At 41.7% G+C, this 20,808-nt stretch overlaps 1 protein-coding gene across 20 annotated transcripts in view; it reads left to right on the top strand.

The window, feature by feature from the left end:
• Positions 1–20,808, top strand: part of NRCAM (neuronal cell adhesion molecule) — a 275,104-nt gene that overhangs the window by 237,825 nt on the left and 16,471 nt on the right. For 7 of the 20 annotated variants that reach the window (XM_072791582.1, XM_072791590.1, XM_072791585.1 and 4 more), the window contains 8 exons: positions 1,951–2,148; positions 2,247–2,317; positions 3,665–3,890; positions 4,265–4,380; positions 6,219–6,423; positions 8,257–8,379; positions 9,454–9,639; positions 10,653–10,688. In XM_072791582.1, coding sequence (XP_072647683.1) covers positions 1,951–2,148; positions 2,247–2,317; positions 3,665–3,890; positions 4,265–4,380; positions 6,219–6,423; positions 8,257–8,379; positions 9,454–9,639; positions 10,653–10,688 — 1,161 coding nt within the window. The remainder of the gene's footprint in view (positions 1–1,950; positions 2,149–2,246; positions 2,318–3,664; positions 3,891–4,264; positions 4,381–6,218; positions 6,424–8,256; positions 8,380–9,453; positions 9,640–10,652; positions 10,689–20,808) is intronic. The other 13 variants (XM_072791600.1, XM_072791596.1, XM_072791597.1 and 10 more) reach the window with 3 other exon arrangements.

Here is a 20,808-nt window from a genome sequence, read left to right as displayed (position 1 = left end):
TCTCTTCACAAGGCTTGAAGAGCTATACAATGCCGAGTAGGTTTTAAGTCATGAAGATGTGAATATTTATTGAGTTGTATGGACCTAACTACTTACATGGAAATGTTAGATATTTCTTTTGGCTGAAGGAAACCATGAAGAAAATAACTGAGACACTACATGTACCACGAGCTGAGGAAATCTGGGGTATTCGTGCATTGGGGAGGTCATGCAGTGATTCACATGAGAGAGAATGGTGTTTTGGAATAGAGCTGAGAGGGACGGAGGTGTGGAGAGTGGTCAGATTTTGCATGTTTTCAAGGTACAGCCAACAAAACATTGGAGAGTATGAAAGAAGTTGGGGATACAAGATGAGTTTCAAGGTTTTGAGCTGGGGAGGAAGATCGGGATCACTCTTGGCCATAACTGGTCTGCCATGCTGTGCTAGAGAAGCAGGGGGAGATGTCGAGTCAGTGAAGTTCGAGTTCAAGTGTGCAGTTCAAGGGAGAGGCAGGGGCTGCTGATATAAATGTGCAAGTCACCAGTTTATGAGACTGGAGGTCACCAGTCTGTGAAAGGCAAACTTGAGGAGGGCGCATGGGAGGCTCAGTCAGTTAAGTGTCTGTTTTTGGCTTGGGTCGTGATTTCAGGGTCCTGGGATCGAGCCCTGTGTCGGGCTCCCTGTTCAGTGGAGAGCCTGCTTCACCCTCTCCCTCTGTGCATTCTCTCTCTCTCAATCTCTCTCGCTCTAGCTCTCTCTCAAGTAAATTAATAAAATCTTTTTTAAAAAAGGCAGACTCGAGCTACTTAGCTTCAGAGCTCTGCAACACAGAGTATTTCTACTTCATCTTTGTATCTGTGACTCATATGATGGTACATGGCACATTAGTAGGCAATTCATATATAGCTAAATACCCATTTTTTTTTTCGGCAGGGTAAAACATGTACATGCCACAAAGTTTTAGTAGATGCAAAAGGATATGCACTGAAAAGCAGGTCTTCCTCCCACCTCTAATTCCCACTTCCCCCATGACAACCAGTGTTATTAGTGTGTATACTCTGGGAGGTAGTCTGTGTATATTCAAGCATTGATGTGCGTGTGTATGTTACAGTACATCTTCGTGCTCTTACCCAAGTGTTCCGCACTGTTCTATACCCTATTTGATTGTACTTAACAATGTATTTCAGAAATTATTCCATTTCAGTGGCATATGGAGAAGCCCTCCTCAGTTTTTACAGCTGTAGAATATTCTACCGTGTGGCTATACCGTAATTTAGCTGATCAGTGTCCTGGTGATGAACGGGTTAGGTTGTTTACAATTCGCTTGGTTCGGCTGCAAACAATGCGGACTTTTTTTCATGTGCCCTTGAGCGTATGCATGAGCACATTTATTCAAAATAAAATTGTTTAAACAAAAAACAATGTCTTTATTAAAATCCCATTTTATCCACTTTATGGAAAAATATATATTATATATCCTTATTTAAGAGACATTATTGTGTATCCATCAAAGGGTATCTGAGCTGAATATTGTGAGATGTTCTAAATTGTCCTCTATAGAAGTTGTGCCGATTTATACTTCCCTGAAAGTAGAAGAATGCTTGTTTCCCTGAGTAAAAGTCAACAAAGTACGTTACACTTTTTGATTGCTGTCCATCTGTTGGGTGGAGAGTGGTATCTCACATTTATTTTAATTTTTCCTAAGGCTATAGAAACCCCTTCTACACAGTTTTAAGTAACTAAACTCAGCATGCTAGAGAAAGAATACCAAATATTATTGGGCATGCTTAAGTATTGAGGATAATGATAGAAGTCTTAAATCAAGATATTCCTATGGAATTTTTCTTGAAAGTGAAATAATTCATGTTGGGCTACTCTTGTTAGAGTGTGCTGTTCATTATCCCAGCAGCCTACCCTCAGGTGGCTGACGTCACTGTCTTGGGTTCTGTGTGTGTGTATGTCACGGCCAGAATTCATCATCGAATATGAAGATGCAATGCACGAAGCAGGGCTATGGCACCACCAAACCGAGGTTTCTGGAATGCAGACCACAGCCCAGCTGAAGCTGTCGCCTTATGTGAACTACTCCTTCAGAGTGATGGCCATCAACAATCTTGGGAGGAGCTTGCCCAGCGAGGCTTCTGAACAGTATTTGACTAAAGCTGCAGGTAAAACGGGGCTTCTGTGACATGAAATAAAACAGAAAGGTTTTCCACTGGTTAAAAAAAGACCAAAGCTTACACACATGTGGCTGCTTAACTTCCAGAACCTGATACCAATCCCACGGCTGTGGAAGGACTAGGATCAGAGCCTGATAATTTGGTGATTACCTGGAAGGTGAGCTCAGCATGAAGCCTTCAACTTTCCTCAGTGTATCTCAGAGGGGAAAAAAAAAAAAAAAAAGGATGTTTTTAAAATATGTTGGTGTTGGGGGTGCCTCAGTGGCTCGGTCGGTGAAGTGTCTGATTCTTGATTTCGGCTCAGGCCGTGGTTTCCAGATTGTGAATTCGAGCCCCGCCTCGAGGGCTGTTTGAGATTCTACCCCTTCCCTCTGCTTGCACACACTCTCTCCACACACTCTCTTTTTAAACAAACAAGAAACAATGTCTTTATTAAAATCCCATTTTATCCACTCTGTGGAAAAATATATATTATATATCCTTATTTAGGAGACATTATTATGTAGCAGTTAAAAGCTTGATTTTTGGAGCCAGAATGAATGGGTGCAGATCCCAGTTTTGCCACTTACTGTGTGACTTTAAACCAGTTGCTTAACATCACCATTATGTATCTATGTGATGGGAACTAGTAATAGAACTAACCTCACACGATGAAAGGAGTTAATAAATCTAAGGCCCCTAGGACAGTGCCTAACACATCCATGTGCTCAATGAATGCTAGCTGGTATTATCATCATCTTAGAGAACCATCTAGAAGATATGTACCAAGTTGTTCCAAGTAGTCAACTTCTTCTGTTTCTGGTTTTCTAACTCTCTCTCTCTCTCTCTCTCTCTAGTTTATCTGTATTTTCTGTACTTGGAAAATTACTGTATATTCATTTGTGTGGTTTTAAAACTTATTTTAATAGATCTGTGCATGCACACTCATATGCATACCTACTTATACGTACTTATATACATACAGACGTGTAAAGCAGGATAGACTGACAAGCCAACTTTTTTTTTTTTAAGATTTTATTTTTAAGTAATCTCTATACCCACCATGGGGCTCGAACCCACAACCCTGAGATCAAGAGTTACATGCTCCCTTGCTTGTCTGACTGAGCCAGCCAGGCATCCTGACAAGCCAACTGTCTTTTTTAATAAGGAAATAAGCTGTTTATAAGTTTCTGGCTCTAAGTAAACTAGACAATGATGTAACTGAAATGCTTTAAGTCACCCACCCTTGACCATGGAGGCAGAGCTGGAGAGCCTTATGTGGTAATTACTACTTCAAGATAGAAATTAGTAACCTTTGAAATGTTGATCCCAAACAAACTTTGAATATCATCACAAATGAAAAAAAAAAAAAGATAAAAGGTCCCTGGAGGACATTGTTAATAGTTCACATTTTAGTATTTCAATACTCACTTTCTGTAAGTCTGGGAATTGAATTTGGTGTTCCGGGAAAAGGGTGCTCAGCCTATGTGCTTTAGAAGCTCTGATTATTTGGCTTTTCTTACAGCCCTTGAATGGTTTTGAATCTAATGGGCCAGGCCTTCAGTACAAAGTGAGCTGGCGCCAGAAAGATGGTGATGACGAATGGACGTCTGTGGTGGTGGCGAATGTATCCAAATATATTGTCTCGGGCACACCCACCTTTGTCCCATACCTGATAAAAGTGCAGGCCTTGAATGACGTGGGGTTTGCTCCAGAGCCAGCGGTGGTCATGGGTCATTCTGGAGAAGACCGTAAGTGTTTGATGCTGTCTCATTGATACTTTTGTTTATACCAGCAAAAACGACTTACCAAGCCAAGGCCATTTCCAGAAGCTGCTTAGCTTGGGAGGGACAGAGGTGGCAATTATTTTGCTCAACATTGCTGAATGTAAACAGCCTGCAATGTAAAAAATAGATTCAGAATGCTAAGGGCTGTTGCTTTTTAAAAAGAGACATTATTACTCTCACCAAGTCAAGTGAACAAATACCAAAAAATCCACTCTCAATCCTTGATAATCCATAGAATAAAGGCTGGGTCCTACTTCCAGCCAAAATTGTTAGTGGCATTTTTGCATGAAATTCAAAATAACATTGATACTTCTGCCCCCTTTCCTGTTTTTCCCCAGTCCCGATGGTGGCTCCCGGAAATGTGCGTGTGAACGTGGTGAACAGTACCTTAGCTGAGGTACACTGGGACCCCGTACCTCTGAAAAGTATCCGAGGACACCTACAAGGCTACCGGGCAAGTGAAAGGAGAAAAAAATATTTATTTATTTATTTATTTATTTATTTATTTATTTATTTATTTATTTATTTTTGCACTCTTTCCTTAGGAGCAGATGCACTTCTCTTGGTCAGAGGCCTGGAGAGTTCATCTGGTTTCTCACTTCAGACAGGCCATAGCTAAAGATTCCCAGCTAGGACAGAAGCAAAACCTCACTGCATCCAAAGTGGAAAAAACAAAACAAAACAAAACAAAATAAAGGGCATCCCGGGTGGCTTAGCGGTTTAGCACCACCTTCAGCCCAGGGTGTGATCCTGGAGACCTGGGATCAAGTCCCACATCAGGCTCCCTGCATGGAGCCTGCTTCTCTCTCTCTCTCTCTCTCTGTCTCTAATAAATAAATAAAACCTTAAAAAAAAATCTTAAAAAAAAACAAAACAAAATAAAACAAACCTGTTTTCTCCATTTTTCCCTCAGGTGATCTAAAATTCTTCCAACTAAACAATGAACAGGCACAAAATGCAGAAAACTAGTGTTTAAGGAGCTAAAATACAACCGAATGCACCTAGCTTTAGAGCAATGCTGACCATGTCTGTTAAGCACACAGATTGTCCTGAAAATAATGTAGGTACTTTTTAAAATGATTTTATCTTTTTACTCATGAGAGAAACAGAGGCAGAGGCAGAGGGAGAAGCAGGCTCCCTCCCCTGCAGGGAGCCCGATGTGGGACTCGATCCTGGGACCCTGGGATCACGACCTGAGTCAAAGGCGGACACTCAACTGCTGAGCCACCCAGGTGCCCTTGTAGGCACTTTCTAAAACATCATTCAGATTATACTTCAGAATCATTTAGTACCAAAAGGGTCATTATTCTGACCATTGTTTATCTGTGTTCTTGGGGAGCACAGAAAGCCTGAGGCATAGAGACTTGTGATTGGATAGACCAAGCACTGGTTTTGCACCCATGAAGAAAGTCACAGCTGTGAGTCATTAGCACTGACCCCTAGAAGTCAGGTTTTGCACTGCATAATATTCCGTTTTGGGTTTTTTTCTCTAACGTTTCCAGATGCTGTGTATATATTGACTACTCTTGAAAATGCCTTTAAAGTTCTAAGAATTTTTTTTTAAGTTCTAAGAATTTAAGAGGACTTAAGAAACAGCAATTCTGGGTTTCTAGCCAAAGTTAATCAACCCTTCACTTCTCCCTCTTTCCAAAACCTGTGCCTGCCGTTTAATATGAAAAAAAAAAAAAAAGATATTTTTAATGAAGCAATGCAGTTTGGTTTAGTGAGAAAGTCCTAGACTTGGGGTGGAGGTTGCATTGTGGCCTTTGATGGCCTAGTGGCTGGGGTCAAGCCAATCCACGGTCTGGGGTTCATCTGTGCTAGAGGAATAATAATAAAAGCTTTACCATGACTTGTAGGATTGAATTAAATGATCTATTGCACATGATGTTGTATTAGCTCTGGAAAAGTATGTAAATACTGTAATTTTTATTTTTAGGATGTTCTATACAAGTAAGACACTTCAATCGTCCTGTCATCTTCCATTCCCTTATGTTCTAGAGAGATCTATATGGGAGTCATGCTGTTCCATTTATTTCGCTCACGCTCCCCAACCCAATAGTATTCTATAGCCCAGCTGCATCACCTGTTCCCAATTCAATTTCTCTCCTTGTGTCTGGGCTTCTACTGTCTTGCCTCATGATCAATATTTCTCAGTTTTGCCAGGAATCTTCTTCTAAAATGCACCAAGAAAATGTTCTAGGACACAAGTATCAAACTTGAATTTTGTGAGCAAGAGGAATCTTGTTTGCTCCCTGTTGTAGGTCCTGACTTTTGTTCTTTGTCTTTCAGATTTACTACTGGAAGGCACAAGGTTCATCGAAGAGAAACAGACGCCACATTGAGAAAAAGATCCTCACTTTCCAGGGCAGCAAGACTCATGGCATGTTGCCTGGGCTGGAGCCCTACAGCCACTACACACTGAACGTCCGAGTGGTCAACGGGAAAGGGGAGGGCCCAGCCAGCCCCGACAGAGTCTTTAACACTCCAGAAGGAGGTATGGGGGTGACGTGTCTCTGAGATCCTAGAACATATGGTGCATCCTGAGACGCTTTGCATGACAGAAGGGCCCCCAACAGAGCTGGCATAGTGTCAGCTCATATGTGGCCCTGAGGGAGGGCACGTGGGAAGCTTCACTTCAAAATGCTGCTCCCCCCAACTCCCTCTCCTGACTTAAATTTTTCTCCCCACTGACTCACACCGTCAGAAACCTTGCTAATTTGATGCTTACTTGGGTCATTGACTTTCTGACCTGAAGTGACTTCTGTTAACTTCTTGAAGTCTCCCTTACTTCATCTGTGGATTCCCTAAGTCTTTTTGATAAAAATAGTTCACAGACAAGCCCAGTCTCGGCTCCTTTAGAGGGCTCCTGATGGGAGATGCCCACCCAGCATCCTCAGAAGGTCATCCTGTGTCCCCTGCTCCCATCCTATTTCAATTGCTTGTCCTCAATCCATTGCTCCTTCAGAGGTTCAAGGCTCCTTCCTCTTGGGGCCTTCACCAGTGAGACCTCACACTGCTCCTTGAGACAGGTCAGGGAGGGTGTCATAGTAGAGATGAACCTGGGAATTAAAGGGTGAAGAAGAGCGGAAGTAATATGTCAACAGACATGAGGGTGTGAGACAGCATGGCTCCCTCAAGGAACTGCAAGTTGTGTAGCCAGGAATGGTAAGAAAAGAGGAAGGTCAGCAAGCATCCCTACTGTGGATGGTCCTATATGCTACGGATGTTAACCTAAGAGCCAGAGGCTCTTAACCTGAAGGCTAATCTGTTAGGGGGTCAATGAATTGGTTTAAGGCGTTCCATGAATCCCCCCATCTTGAGAGGCCGTGGAGCTCCTTAAACCATCAACAGAATCTGAACGGAGTGGCTTGTGGAAGCTAGAAGTAAGCCCAAGCCTAGGCCACCGAGAGCCTAAAGGGGGGCAGCCATAGAGAGGAGACTAGGGCATGGATATGGTTGAGATGTATGAGGTAGACCTGACAGGAGGTAGTAGCCAAAGAGATGGAGGAAACAAGACAGGGGGAAAAAGTTCAGGTTGACCCCTTGGTGTCTGGCAAGAGTGATGGGAGAGACCATGGTGCCATTAATGGGCCTCAGTAATATGGTGGGTGTGCAGAGGGCCTCGCGCCAGAGAGGGTGAGCTGCTGCCAGCCATCATCCTCCTGAGGAAGTGAATAAAAGAAGACCGGGCATGTTTCCTCTGGTAATTTGCCAGCCTCTGCCACAGAGAACCTGCCACCCTACGGGCCTTCCCCGGACTGGAGGCGGGTCTGCAGCACCGGGGCTTTTGTCCATGGCCCCAGGGTCCTGGGCAGCTGTCAGCTCTCCGGATAAGAACCTCTCTGCACCTGGGCAGGCTGGCTCATGCCCAGAGCCCAGCAGGCAGGGTGTGCTGGCTGTTTGGACACCCCTGGTTTGTAGGAGAAAACAGTTCTTAATGGTCCAGAACACAGCTGCATCTGCTCAAAGGTTTGGTAAGAGTAGTTCCACTTAGTCACCAGTCTGCTTTTGTTGAGCCACCATTTACGAAATGAGGACTGTCTCCTTTAGCAATATCGGTCTGGATCCGTAGAAAGGCAAAGTCTCAGTGTATTTTGGAGGATGGCTTTTTAATGAATCTAGATGGAAATGATGAGAAAGAAGAGAAGGAAAATAGCCGAACAAGTTCCTGTCACAGGTTTCTGCTAGTGTGTTTATGGCTGAATCGGGAGCCAGAGTGAGACTACAGAAGACCTTGGGGGATGGTGTGAACATGGTGCAGTATGTCACTTGAATACATTTGGAAACATCCCGAACCCTTTTGTTGACTCTGTGTTCTCATTATAAGTTCCCAGTGCTCCTTCCTCTTTGAAGATTGTTAACCCGACACTAGACTCGCTCACTTTGGAATGGGACCCACCGAGCCGCCCGAACGGCATTTTGACTGAGTACACCTTAAAATATCAGCCAAGTGAGTTCTTGGGAAAAGGGAAGGGGGAAGTATGGTTAAGGAAAGAGAAAAAAGTTAGCCGTGTTCTTAAAATACAAACTGGTTATTTCTTTAGAGCTGTAGGTTAGAAACATATACCTTCAAGTGGTATTCCAGAAGGAACTTCACATCCCATTTTCTAAAGACATATATGCTGTTGAAAATTAAGCAGTCAGTTATAATATGCATAAAAATATCCAACCATTTGCCTAAAAGGAATTTATTCTGATTTTTAAAATCATTGAATTAAAATTGAAGTGGTTGCATTAGAATTTTTAATTTGTGTGAGATTTTAAAAATTGTTGGAGGAATAAATTAACCCTGAAAATTACCTTTTCTTTCTTTCCTTTTTTTTTTTTTTGAAAATTGCCTTTTTGAAAGCTCTTTCATGTTTTAGAAAATTCTGATTTTAAGCCTTTAAGTACTTGGACACATGATGAGAACATTTTGTTTGAGCAAAGTTGTCTCAAGGAAAATGGCTGAGATAAAATAGCAGCACCGAAATGGGAGGATACAAAGGGAAGACTACATTGTCCTGTCCTCATTTCTCTGTATTTGCAGCTTTTAAATAAAATATATTTTATTGAAAAAAAAAAAAAGAAAATTAAGCAATCGGTAGAATCACATAGACCTTTGAGTGTGGGGTGGATGCTATTGTTGGATTAGGCAGGTGTTATCTATAACTAGAAATGATAAAAACAAAAAACATGGAAAGAAAAAGGGGGGTTCCTTTGGCACAAGGCCTCTGAGGATGAGGTTTGGGGTTATCAATATGTGACACCACCTGCAAAAACACAGAGAAAAGAAATGCGATTGGAATTCAGCTGTGAAATTCCCCTAGTTTATAAGCCGATGGGGAATATATTTCCCCCTGCTTTGCCATAGGATAGGAGCTGTCAACGGCTACCAACAGTCATGTCAGGCAAGGAGTGAACAGGATTACAAAGTGAATGTAATCCAAGTTTGGCATTTTTGGATGACACATTTATTTATAATGGTTAAATTGCCTATGGCAATTAATGGGGAATGCACTTCTCTGTTATTTCTTATTGCCAGTTAACAGCACGCATGAATTAGGCCCACTGGTGGATCTGAAAATTCCTGCCAACAAGACGCGCTGGACTTTAAAAAATTTAAATTTCAGCACGCGGTATAAGTTTTATTTCTATGCACAAACAGCGGCCGGATCAGGAAGTCAAATAACAGAGGAGGCAGTGACAACTGTGGATGAAGGTAAGATGGGTATGTATAAAATTCCCATAACTCTAAGTGTTGTAGGCAAAAGTCTGTAACCTGAGAACCTGAGTGTGTGCCTTCTCTTTGCTTCTTCCCACGGAGTAGCCGTCTTACCCAACTAATGCAAACACTTTGTTGTAATTTCTCATCCTGACATCTACAGAATCAATTATTTAATTCATGTTAGAATAACTATTGGATATTTGTTTTCGAGTCTGTGTGAAATTTTCGAGCTTACGTTAAAATGCTGAAGTGAGAGTGGGAAATCACAGCATTTTGCCACGCATGAACTCAAAGTTCACGGCAACGTTTTCTCCTATCTACAACTTTGCGTACATACGCGCACACACGCACATACGCATCATGCACATAAGTGTGCACACCGCCACACACATCTATGTAACAAATAAATAAATGTAATCCTAGTTCTGGCCTTGAGTCACTCGCCAGGAGTGACACGTCCTGGTTGAGGTTTTCTAGCAAGGAATGTGAAATGGTTATTAAATAGCTCATTTATTTTGTGTTTGAGCATGGGGCGTTGTATCTTGGAATGCCATCTGGTAGAGAGGAAGCAAAATAGTCCCACTGGAGTGTCAAGAAAAGGAATTAATACTTCCTTTCCTACTTTAAAAAAAATTATTTTGAAAAAATTTAAATTCATTGAAGATGTCCAAAAAGTTTATGAAAGATTTTCTGATTTTGCATGTCTCTAAATTGTAAAATTACTTCAGGGTTATGATTATCTTCCCTAGCATAAAGAATTGACATTTCTACCCAAAAACTGGTTTGAAATACCCTAAGCCTTGTTACGTAATAGGAAAATGGAGTAATGTGTGGGTTTGATTGCTGGGTAAGCCTGGGGACACCGACATATCTTTGTCCCCCGTACCTGATGTGGGACACGTCATTCTTCTTGCATGCTTTGGCATTTTAATAAGTGTTTTTATATCGCTTTACATGCTCATGGGTGTGTTGCATCTAACTATATAGTGTCCTATTTCTGTTTCCCTTCATTAAAGCCGGTAATCTTCCACGTGATGTAGGTGCAGGCAAAGGTAAAATAATTCATCTGCATGACTTTATACATGTGTGAAATTTGCAATGTTCAACATGGCGAAGTGCAGCATGGGTTAAAAAAAAAAAGATATAAAATGAGCTTTGAAACACCAAATGGAAGAGAAAGATCTTGGAAGATCTTGGCTTTAAAATTAATGTCTAGTCTTTTCTACAAGTAGAAACAGCCACACACTGAATTCTACTCACACTTTTTCCACAAGGCCCATCCCTGGTCCAAACCCTCATCTTAGCCTTTATGGGATGAGGATTGTGGCTGGCTCAGACAGGACCCAAACTGCGGATTGTCGCAAATCCTCTCTGTGGCCACACCACGGATTCAGGGTTCAGAAATATTCGTCCTGTGATGAAAATACCCTGTAAGAGCTCAGATCGGCTGAGCTTTTTCCATCCTGATCTGATTTAGCCAGACTCCTGGTAGACACAGTATATACTTTGCTGACATCATCCATTCGGGGTCTCAGCTTAGAGATGCCTTCTAGCTGGCCTGGGACCCACAGTCTGCCCACCAGGATCCCTCCTAGCAAGTCTTCCCATCAGCCTGCATGCTCTACTCGATTGTGTTATTCCATCCTGTCTTCACCAAACTGCACACGTCTCTTCCCCCTGGGGTATAGTGGGGTACATCTGTGCTCCTTTGTTTCTCTCAGCTCTCTGGGTGAGAAAGGTGTGTTGGGAGGGCAGTGCTCGAACACACTGTGATAGGTCTAACCCTTGAGGCAGCCCCAGAGAACTCAGCCATTGGCCCTTGGCTATGGGTTGATCTCTTAGCTTTTTAAAAGAGCTGGGAGTCTTCCCAAAATTACTCAGATCTGGTGAGTGTAGGCCTGATTCAGATCTTGTATTTTTTTTTTAAAGAAATCTGCTTCTATTTATAGCCTTGGTAAATGATAAAATGTAGACCAGATAGATTTTGAAGGGACTGAATAGGAACTATAGCCACGTTCAGTAATCTTAATAATGTTATCAGTGTGATTTTAGACTTGCAAGAACGAGGTCGTAAAAATTCAAAATTTCCTCTGTAGTGTAGAAAGATATAAACCTCCCTTTTACGTGTCCACGCCTTGCCGGGCTTAATTAGATATCAATTAAAGTCCTTGGTTGTGTTACAATAATTCCCTGCTCTGTTCCCCTGGAAACCTTTCACTGAAGCATTCCAGAAAAAGCCTGGCCTCTTTCCTGACGCAGTGGACGCGTCCCTGTGGCTCTGCCTGGAGTCTGTAGCCACGTTAATTGTGCTGCAGCAGGGCTGTCTGTGAGCGAGCCGGAGGCTCCCACTGATTTGCCATGTTAGGGGAGGGCAGGCATTCACTGGAATAAAATTACCCACCGATGTTCATGAATTAAAACCAATTAAGAGAAATCTTCATTAAAATAGTTTAGAGTCTACCATTGAATGTTACTAAACTGAGTGGTGAGTTACTTATGATGATAGAGACAAGCCAAAATGGACTGTCAGAAGGTTTATGAAACCCCTAATGTTGAAATTGGATGGATCTCAGATTAAGAGGAGAAATAGGGTGTTTTTTGTTTGGTTTTTTAAAAGATTTTCTTTATTTATTCACAAAAGACACAGATAAAAGCAGAGAGAGATGCAGGCTCCCTGCAGGGGGCCCCATACGGGACTCGATCCCAGGACCCAGGGATCACGACCTGAGCCGAAGGCAGACGCTCAACCACTGAGCCACCCAGGTGCCCCAAAGAGAAATAGTGTTTAAATGTTTTTTAAAAACCTAAGCCGTATTTTGTACCTTGCTTCTATTAACAGTGCACTGGTCATTAAACATAACTTGGCATAAAGTGATGGCATCTGCCTTAAGACTTAGCTGCTCAGGAAATAATTCATTCTCCTGGGTTTTCTTTCCTTAAAAATCTCTGTTTTTTTATTTAACCATGAATTCTATTCTCTTTATTTTTCTTCTCCATTCAGTTTAGATGCTCTCTGAGAGAGGAGAAAAAGGGAAGTTCTCTATGATCCTCTAAATTTTATTATGTTTGTGGTTTAGCTTTTACTTTCAAAAAAGATAAAAGGATAAGAGATGCTGAGAGAAAACCTGTGTGTGATGTCCCCTGCTCTGGATGTATCGGCCTCTAGAGGCTTCATGTCACCTCTGATCAGAGGAGAAAAGAGACGCATCCGAGCTTACATTTTTAAAATTTTTCTTACAGATATTAAGAGATGTTAATGAAACCCAATCTTACAAATATGTAATTGCAAAAGGAGCATTTAAACCTCAAAGTAGGGGCACCTGGCTGGCTCAGTCAGTTAAGCGTCTGCCTTCAGCTCAAGTTGTGATCTTAGGGTCCTGGGATCAAGACCCGCATCGGATTCCCTGCTCAGCAGGGAACCTGCTTTTCCCTCTCCCCACGCCCCACCCCCCCACTGTGCTCTCTCTTGCTATTTCTCTCTCAAATAAATAAAATCTTTAAAATAAATAAACCACTAAGTAGAATCCAGGACAATCCGGTCAGCTGTCCTGCGCCATACCCGCCCCTTCCCTTACCACTCCTCAGTTTGAACGTGGACACCCTCCTAAGATCTTTAGGAGTCACTTATGTGGATCCATGTCCTCATTTGCGTAAGCCTTCACTGTCTGTGTACTAGTCGTAGTTGTTTAGCTGCATCTGTTCAATTTCTGTGTCCCTTTCAATAGTTTCAGGGTCTGGAATTCTAGGAAATAAACCTGTGAAGGCGTCTGTAGAAATGATCTGAAAACATGTAGCTAACAAATCTGAGTTCTGGGCCAGTGTTGCTGATGGATGGACACTGCTTTACCTGTAGCCTTTCATTTTCTTATCTTTGGGACCTGTCATCAGAACACAGTTGTGAGGTGATGAGTTGGGGTACAGGAATAGGGAGAGACTAGCAGGTCAGGGAGCTGAATGTGATTCTTGACATAACTAGCAGTGGACTCTGGTCAGCCAGTTAGGACAGAGCAGAGTCAGGCACCAAGGAGCCGATGACAAATGTTCTCTGTGGTCAGACTCTCACCAGAATTGGTCCCACCATTACCAGGGAGGACAAGAAACAAAGAAAAGCTAAAGAATATATATGTAAACAAAAATCAAGTTTAAAGTTTGGCCTGGGGCACCTGGGTGGCTCAGTGGTTGAAAACTGGCTTAGGCTCAGATCTTGATCCCAGAGTCCTCGGATCGAGTCCTGCATTGGGCTTCCCCACAAAGAGCCTGCTTCTCCCTCTGCCTGTGTCTCTGCCTCTCTCCTTCTCTCTCTCTCTCTCTCTCGGTCTCTCATGAATAAATAAAAATCTTTTAAAAAAAGATTTTTAATTATTTATTCATGAGAAACACAGAAAGAGGCAGAGACAGAGGCAGAGGGAGAAGCAGGCACCATGCAGGGAGCCTGATGTGGGACTCGATCCCGGGGCTCCAGGATCACACCCTGGGCTGAAGGCGGCGCTAAACTGCTGAGCCACCTGGGCTGCCCAATAAAATCTTTAAAAAAAAAAAAAAAAAGCCCAATGTGGGACTCGATCCTGGGACTCCAGGATCATGCCTGAGCCAAAGGCAGATGCCCAACCGCTGAGCCACCCAGGTGTCCCTGTACTAGCCTTTTTTAAGGCACTGTGTATCAGGATAGTAAGACAGACCTTGCCTTTGATATGCTAAAAATCTGGCAGGTGAGACTGACACATTAAAAAGAGAGAAAAAATAGGGGCTCACGGGTGGCTCAGCTGATTGAGTGACTGAGTTTTGGCTTCAGCTCAGCTTGTGATCTCATGGGTCATGGGATCAAGCTCCAAGTCAGGCCCCATTTCAGGCTCTGCTCTTGGCAGGGAGTCACTTGGAGATTGTCCCCTCACTCACACTGTCTTGCTCTCTCTCAAATAAATGGATAAATCTTAAAAAAAAAAAAAAAAAGAAAAGAAAAAAGGAGTAAAAATGGATGCTAAACTAGTAATTTGAACAATATTTTATCTGAGCATAGAGGAGTGAACGATTTGTTTTGCCCAAAGGATCAAGAAGACTTTCATGATAATAGTAATATTGAATCAGGCCTTGAAAGACAAATAGAATTTGGACACATAAATCAGGGGCGTGGGGTGCATAAATTCTTGGTAGGAGGCATAAGCAAAGGCCTGAGCTTTGAAAATCCACAGAATATTTCAGTTGTGCCCAGAGACGGGACTGAAAAGGTAGATGAGGTCAGATGTGAATGATCCTTAATGACCACAAATGTCTCGCGAAGGAAAGAGTGTTTACCGGTGGACAGAAATGAGCCATCGACATTTTAAACAGGGAGTGACAGGATCACATATGCAGTTCAGGAAGCTAACATGTAGGTAGCTACGCTGGTGGGATCTACAAAGAAAGACTTAGGGTAGGGAGAGAGACTAGAGGCAGGCTTTGCAGAAAGCCCCAGTGAGAAATGACACTCACAGTCCTTTGGCTGGCACGTCAAGAAAGTGGGTGAGTGGAGGGTAAAAGCAAGGAACATTGGAATCCTCTGTGATAAAAGTATGATATCTTCTCTGGATAAGAATAAGCTAAATTTTTTTTTTTTTTGGTTGGTTGGTTTTTGGTTTTTTGGGTTTTTGGGTTTTTGGGTTTTTTTGGCTAAATGCCCTTCTGTTGGAAGTATTTCACTGTGTCTTGACATCTCTCATAAATACACCAAGTCTAAATTCCTCAGTGATTCCAAAATTTCATAAAGAAAATTAATGTTTTGCCTGAGACCTTTACCACTGATGTTTTACATACATGTTCATATTTACTGTCTCTGTTGATTGATCATAGTCCTATCATTATGTACTCCTTTAAGAGGAAAATCTTAGACAATGAAATTAATTAGGTCTGTAGAAGGACCCCACATAATTCCATAATCAGTTTTGCTCTCTGCTATTTCCCAGCCTTAGCACAGAGGGGGACTGTGCTAAGGATTATATCTCAGAGGTCAAGTGCATTATTTAATCTCTTTAACATGGATAACTTACTCAATTTATGGTGGGATTACATCCCCATAAACCCATCATAAATCAAAAATATTGTAAGTCATAAATGCATTCAGTACATCCAACTTACCAAAAATAACTTGGCCTAGCCTATCTGACATGGGCTCAGAACGCTTACATTAGCCTACCGTTGGGCAAAATCATCTAACAAAAAGCATATTTGATAGTAAAGTGTTGATTATCTCATGTAATTTATTGACTACTGTACAGAAAGTGTGAGCAGAATGGTCGTGTGGGTACAGAATGGTGGTAAGTGCATTGGTTGTTCACTCTCATGATTGCATGGCTGAGGGGGAGCTGTGGTTGGCTGCCGTGCCCGGCCTCATGAGTGTATCATTCCACAAACCACTTGCCCCAGAAAAGATCAGAATTCAGAGTACAGTTTCTGCTGAACATGTACTACTTCTGCACCATTGTCAAGTCAAAAAATGTGAAGCCAAGCCATCATTAAGTCAGGGACTGTCTCTACCTCTCTTTCTGATCCTAAGAAATGCTATTCCATTAAGTTAATTTCAGTAGAGACCTTTAGCTTCCAAATTCTATAACTTGGAATTTGATTTTAGAGACTAAGTCAACCCTTTGACAGTTTCTGATTTACTATCCTAGGGCATTTTCTCTGGGATAATACATTGATCTTATTTTTGTAACTACTCAAATTAGGATATCTGTAAATACGTCATTTTTAGTTTAGGCCGCTGTGAGAAGGCCCAGAGAATGGTCAGCCTCATATAGCCAAATCATATCTTTTAATGGCTGCAGATGTCACCTTTACTCAGTAGTAGGCATATAGTGTCACATCATGTCCATAATTAGGTGTTTTAAGAAGCCATTTAGATTGTACCACAATTTTCCAGAACGTGACATGTAATGAACACTTGGGTAAGATTGTCTTACTTTCTAGGGTATGTCAAGTAAAACACTTATTACTTTGATTCCTTCTTTTCAAATTTCTGATAAAGTATATTTGACAACTCTTTTTTTTAAAGATTTTTATTTTATTTATTTGAGAGAGAGCAAGCACAAGCAGGGGGGAAGGGCAAAAGACAGGGAGAAGCAGGCTCTCTGCTGACCAGGGATCCGAGTGCAGGGCCCAATCCCAGGACCCCGAGACCACAATCTGAGCCAAAGGCAGATGCCTGACTGACTGAGACACCCAAGTGGCCCATATTTGACAGTTCTCTTGGCAGCTTCTCTTCCAGTGTGCTCTAACCATCCAACAGTCTCTAAAGCTGGTATTTCTTACCTGAGGTCTCAGAACTCCCCACCGGCAGATTCTTAGAGAAGATTGTGACTCAAAACAGGTCAGAAACCCCAGGTCTAAGAAGCATACTTCCTCAGCACAACACAAAGTCTTTAAGACTTGCACTAAGGGGCTTCTGGGTGGCTCAGAGGGTTAAGTGTCTGCCTTTGGCTCATGATCCTGGAGTCCCAGGATAGATCCTGCATCGGGCTCCCCATTCAGCGGGAAGTCTGCTTCTCCCTCCACCCCTCCCCTTTTCATTCGCGCTCTCTCCCTCCCTCCCTCTCTCTCTCTCTCTCTCTCTCTCTCTCTCTCTCGTAAATAAATAAAATCTTAAAAAAAAAAACACAGTGAGATGATAAGTAGAACTGAGAAGCAGCCACCTAATATTGGGGTTGACCTTGCAGTAAGATTCTTCTTCCTTTACCCCCAGCATTGCTCAGCTAACCCCCCTGCCCCCACATGTGTCAGTAGATGAGGGCTGATTTTAACTAAGACTGTATCTAATGGACAACAGTTCACATCATTCAGGACCCATGTAACAGAACTCATCAATTTAGATATTGTACATCATTAGTCCTGATTACTAATTTATGCCCTATTGCTGTTGAGTAAGCCCTAAATTTCAGCGATAAATCTAATTCTATTCGCACAATTTCAGGGGATTTCATCTTATTTTTTTATTTGTGTCTCTGATGCTGCAGATCGATTCCTTGTTTGTTTTATTCTTCTATTGTATATTTATCTTAAGCAGTAAATCCCAGGATCAGCACACTTACTGCCACAGCTGCTGAAACCAGTGCCAGTATCAGTTGAGAGTCTGAGGGGCCAGAGCCGGTGAACTTTTATGTTGAATACTATGTTGCTGGCAGTAAGAAGCAATTTTATTACCTGGTTATTTTTAATTTAGGGGATGCCTTTTAAGAGGACAAAAACCATTTTAAGAATTACCTATGGATCATTCTGAAAAATAACTCGATCCAATTAACTGAATCGTATTTATCTAAAAAACTTCTAGTGAACTGAACCATCAAACTATATATTTTACACATAGCCAGGAGTCTCTTTCGTTCATGTTATTAAAATAAAAACGACATAATATGTTCCATTGCATATGTTCTCTTCATACCTAGTCTATGCCCACAACATGTAAACAAGAGTAAGATAGTGAAACTTATATTTGTAAGTACAAGTACGAAAGAAGAAAAGTTCATTCACATTGGACCTTGAAGTAGCAAAAATCAGACTGACTAGTCATATTGCTCATACTACCCAATGGAATTTTATCAGAAATTGCAGCAAACTAACACCTTGAAGGGAGCATCCATTAGGTTTCAATGCTCAATGCATTCCCAAATTAGGCACCAATGTATGCCCCATGCACATCCACAAGGAGGCAGGGCAATTTTAATTTTTAGCCATTGATGAAAACCCATGCCCACCCCTCAGGACAGCGTGCTCTGCACATGATAAACTGGGTGGCCAAAGAATGTTAGTGATAACAGCTTGGATGTTGTCCAACTTTCTGGTCAGGTCTTTATAAATAAATATTTTTAGAAATAAATAAATATTAATTTATTTTTAGAAATAACTATTCCTTTAGGAAAATGATTACTCAGGAAAAGTTTAATATATAACTTGGACAAATTTGAAAGCATTTAAGTTGACCAAAGATTCATCCTGTGAGCCTCAATAAACAATTCTTTCCATAGTTCACTTAAACTATTTAATATACAATTCTTTTCATAAACATCGCTAGAGAAACTCAATAATTTCATAAGGCAAGATGCAGATAAAGAAGTTTCCTTTGCATTAAAAAGAAGATTTAATACAATGGGAATGTATGCAATTAATATGCGACCTGGATATCCAGTCCATTTTTCTTTGAGAACATTTTCTTGTAGTTTTTCATTTCAGTTGATTTATCTGGTATGACTAGATTTATAATCACCTAAAACCTACGCAGCCTAGATTTTGTTTTTGGCTTGTAGAGAATTTTCCTGAACCATTAATTCACTTCCAGTTCCTTAAAATATTCAAGATTGTTGTTTTCACAAAATTCCCGTAGACAAAGAAGAATGGAGGAAAGAAATTGTAAATGGTTCTTGGAGCTTCTTTAAGTTAAGGTGTGTGATGCCAGGAACATATAAAGTTTGAGTTGGTGCTGAAGGGATTCTGGTTTTGTGAGTTCAGAGGATGTGTTTAGAGACAGGCCAGGTGAGGTGCACACAAGTTCTGGCTCATACTCAGAGGTGAAACCACTGAGCGTTCCAGCTGGAGACAAGGACTTAGTGGAGTTGTGTTATGGGGAGAGTCATGAGTGTCTTTCTGTGGGGCCCAGTTGGGTTGGGACTTTGGGTTTTTAATTGTCATTGGCTCTTCATAGCAAATGAATTACAGAATTACATCTTCTAATCACGGCGCAGACAAAAACCATTACAAAAGCAGAGATAAAAATGATTCCTAACTTACATTATTTAGGTAATCCAATGTCTCCCATCCTTTACACGTGTCAGCTTTCTCTTGGAGTTAGGATGGAATTTTTGAAATGCTTTTGAAGCTAAAATAACACATTGACAAAGTCACAATGTTTTGTGGCAGAAGGACTGTAATCCAGCAGAACCCTGCAGTCTGGTTAGACAACTGATGTCAAGATTATCATACTTGAATGAGAAATTGTTCTAGTCGTGTATCTCATTGGGACCACACCAGATTGGACCGCGTGCATCATTTTCGTTATTTGAACGGTATCGTGATAGACGAGAAGTGATTGAAGTTTCTAAAATAAAGAAATTGCTCATGGAAGATGCAAGAACATTCACACTAACTCACAAGATGGAGAATAATTCCCTGCTTACTTAAAGACGGTCTGTGTGGCACAGTCTCACTTTGTGATTCATCCGTCCGTGTTACTTCTGTTCTGGCGCCTCATGAATTCTTGAGCAGATGCTGCCTTTGCTGTAGAACCTGTGGGCAAAATGCATTTTGTGTGTGTCTTTCATTACACAAGCTTGATGATTTTCAAAGTCATTTAAAGTCATGTATCATTTATAAGATCTACAATCAGGAGGGATTTAAGAAATCAAAGGTAATACTCGGTTACTTATTAAACCACATTTTAAACTATTCATGAGCGAAAATCATAATGTTTAAAGGGAAAATCACTTTTCTGTAATTTTGTTCCTTGCGCTTTCACGACCGCCTGTGTGCAGAGCCCTAGGAAAGCATTGCATTAGACTTCAAAGAGGGGTATCAACTCACAGTTGTTATTACAGGGTGTGTTTTGTTAGCGGTGGCTTTTCATTTCAAAATACTGAAAGCTCAGGGAGACATTTCATCCATTGATAGCTGAAATGCTAACAATAGTCACGGTGCCAGCATTTACTCAGCTCGAATCTCTACTGGGCGACTGGTCTTTATGGTTTCATTCATTCATTCCGTCCAGCAATCCTATGGCATGGGCGGTGTTAGTTCTCACTTACATGTCAGGTCAGTGGCATGTCACCTGGCTGGAAGGTGAGAGAGCCAGAGTTTGAGGCCCAGCCTTCCAACACTGGAGGAGAGGCTCTCACGACGCCCCCCAGCTCTGGGGTCCCAAAGCCCATGCCCCAAGGGAAACAGGTTGGAATGACCACTTGGTTTGGCACTTGGTGAGTCTGTTCAGCTATGCTGGACCCCTGAAAGCTCCAGTCTACCTGGCTTGCAGCTCTAGCTCGAATTGGATTCTATCAATGACATCAACTGTGGCATTTTTTTGGTCCTTTTATAGGACAGAAGGCAAACCCTTTAGAAAAAAAATTTTTCTCCAGTGTTGCTATACCTATAATTCCAGCTACAAGTGGAAGCTATTTCAAGGTGAGCAGTTGTAATGGGTGGGCCATTCTTATGTGC

Source organism: Canis lupus, chromosome 21 (genome assembly GCF_048164855.1).
Source record: "Canis lupus baileyi chromosome 21, mCanLup2.hap1, whole genome shotgun sequence".
Lineage (NCBI taxonomy): Eukaryota > Metazoa > Chordata > Mammalia > Carnivora > Canidae > Canis > Canis lupus.
This window is presented reverse-complemented; position numbering and strand designations above follow the sequence as displayed.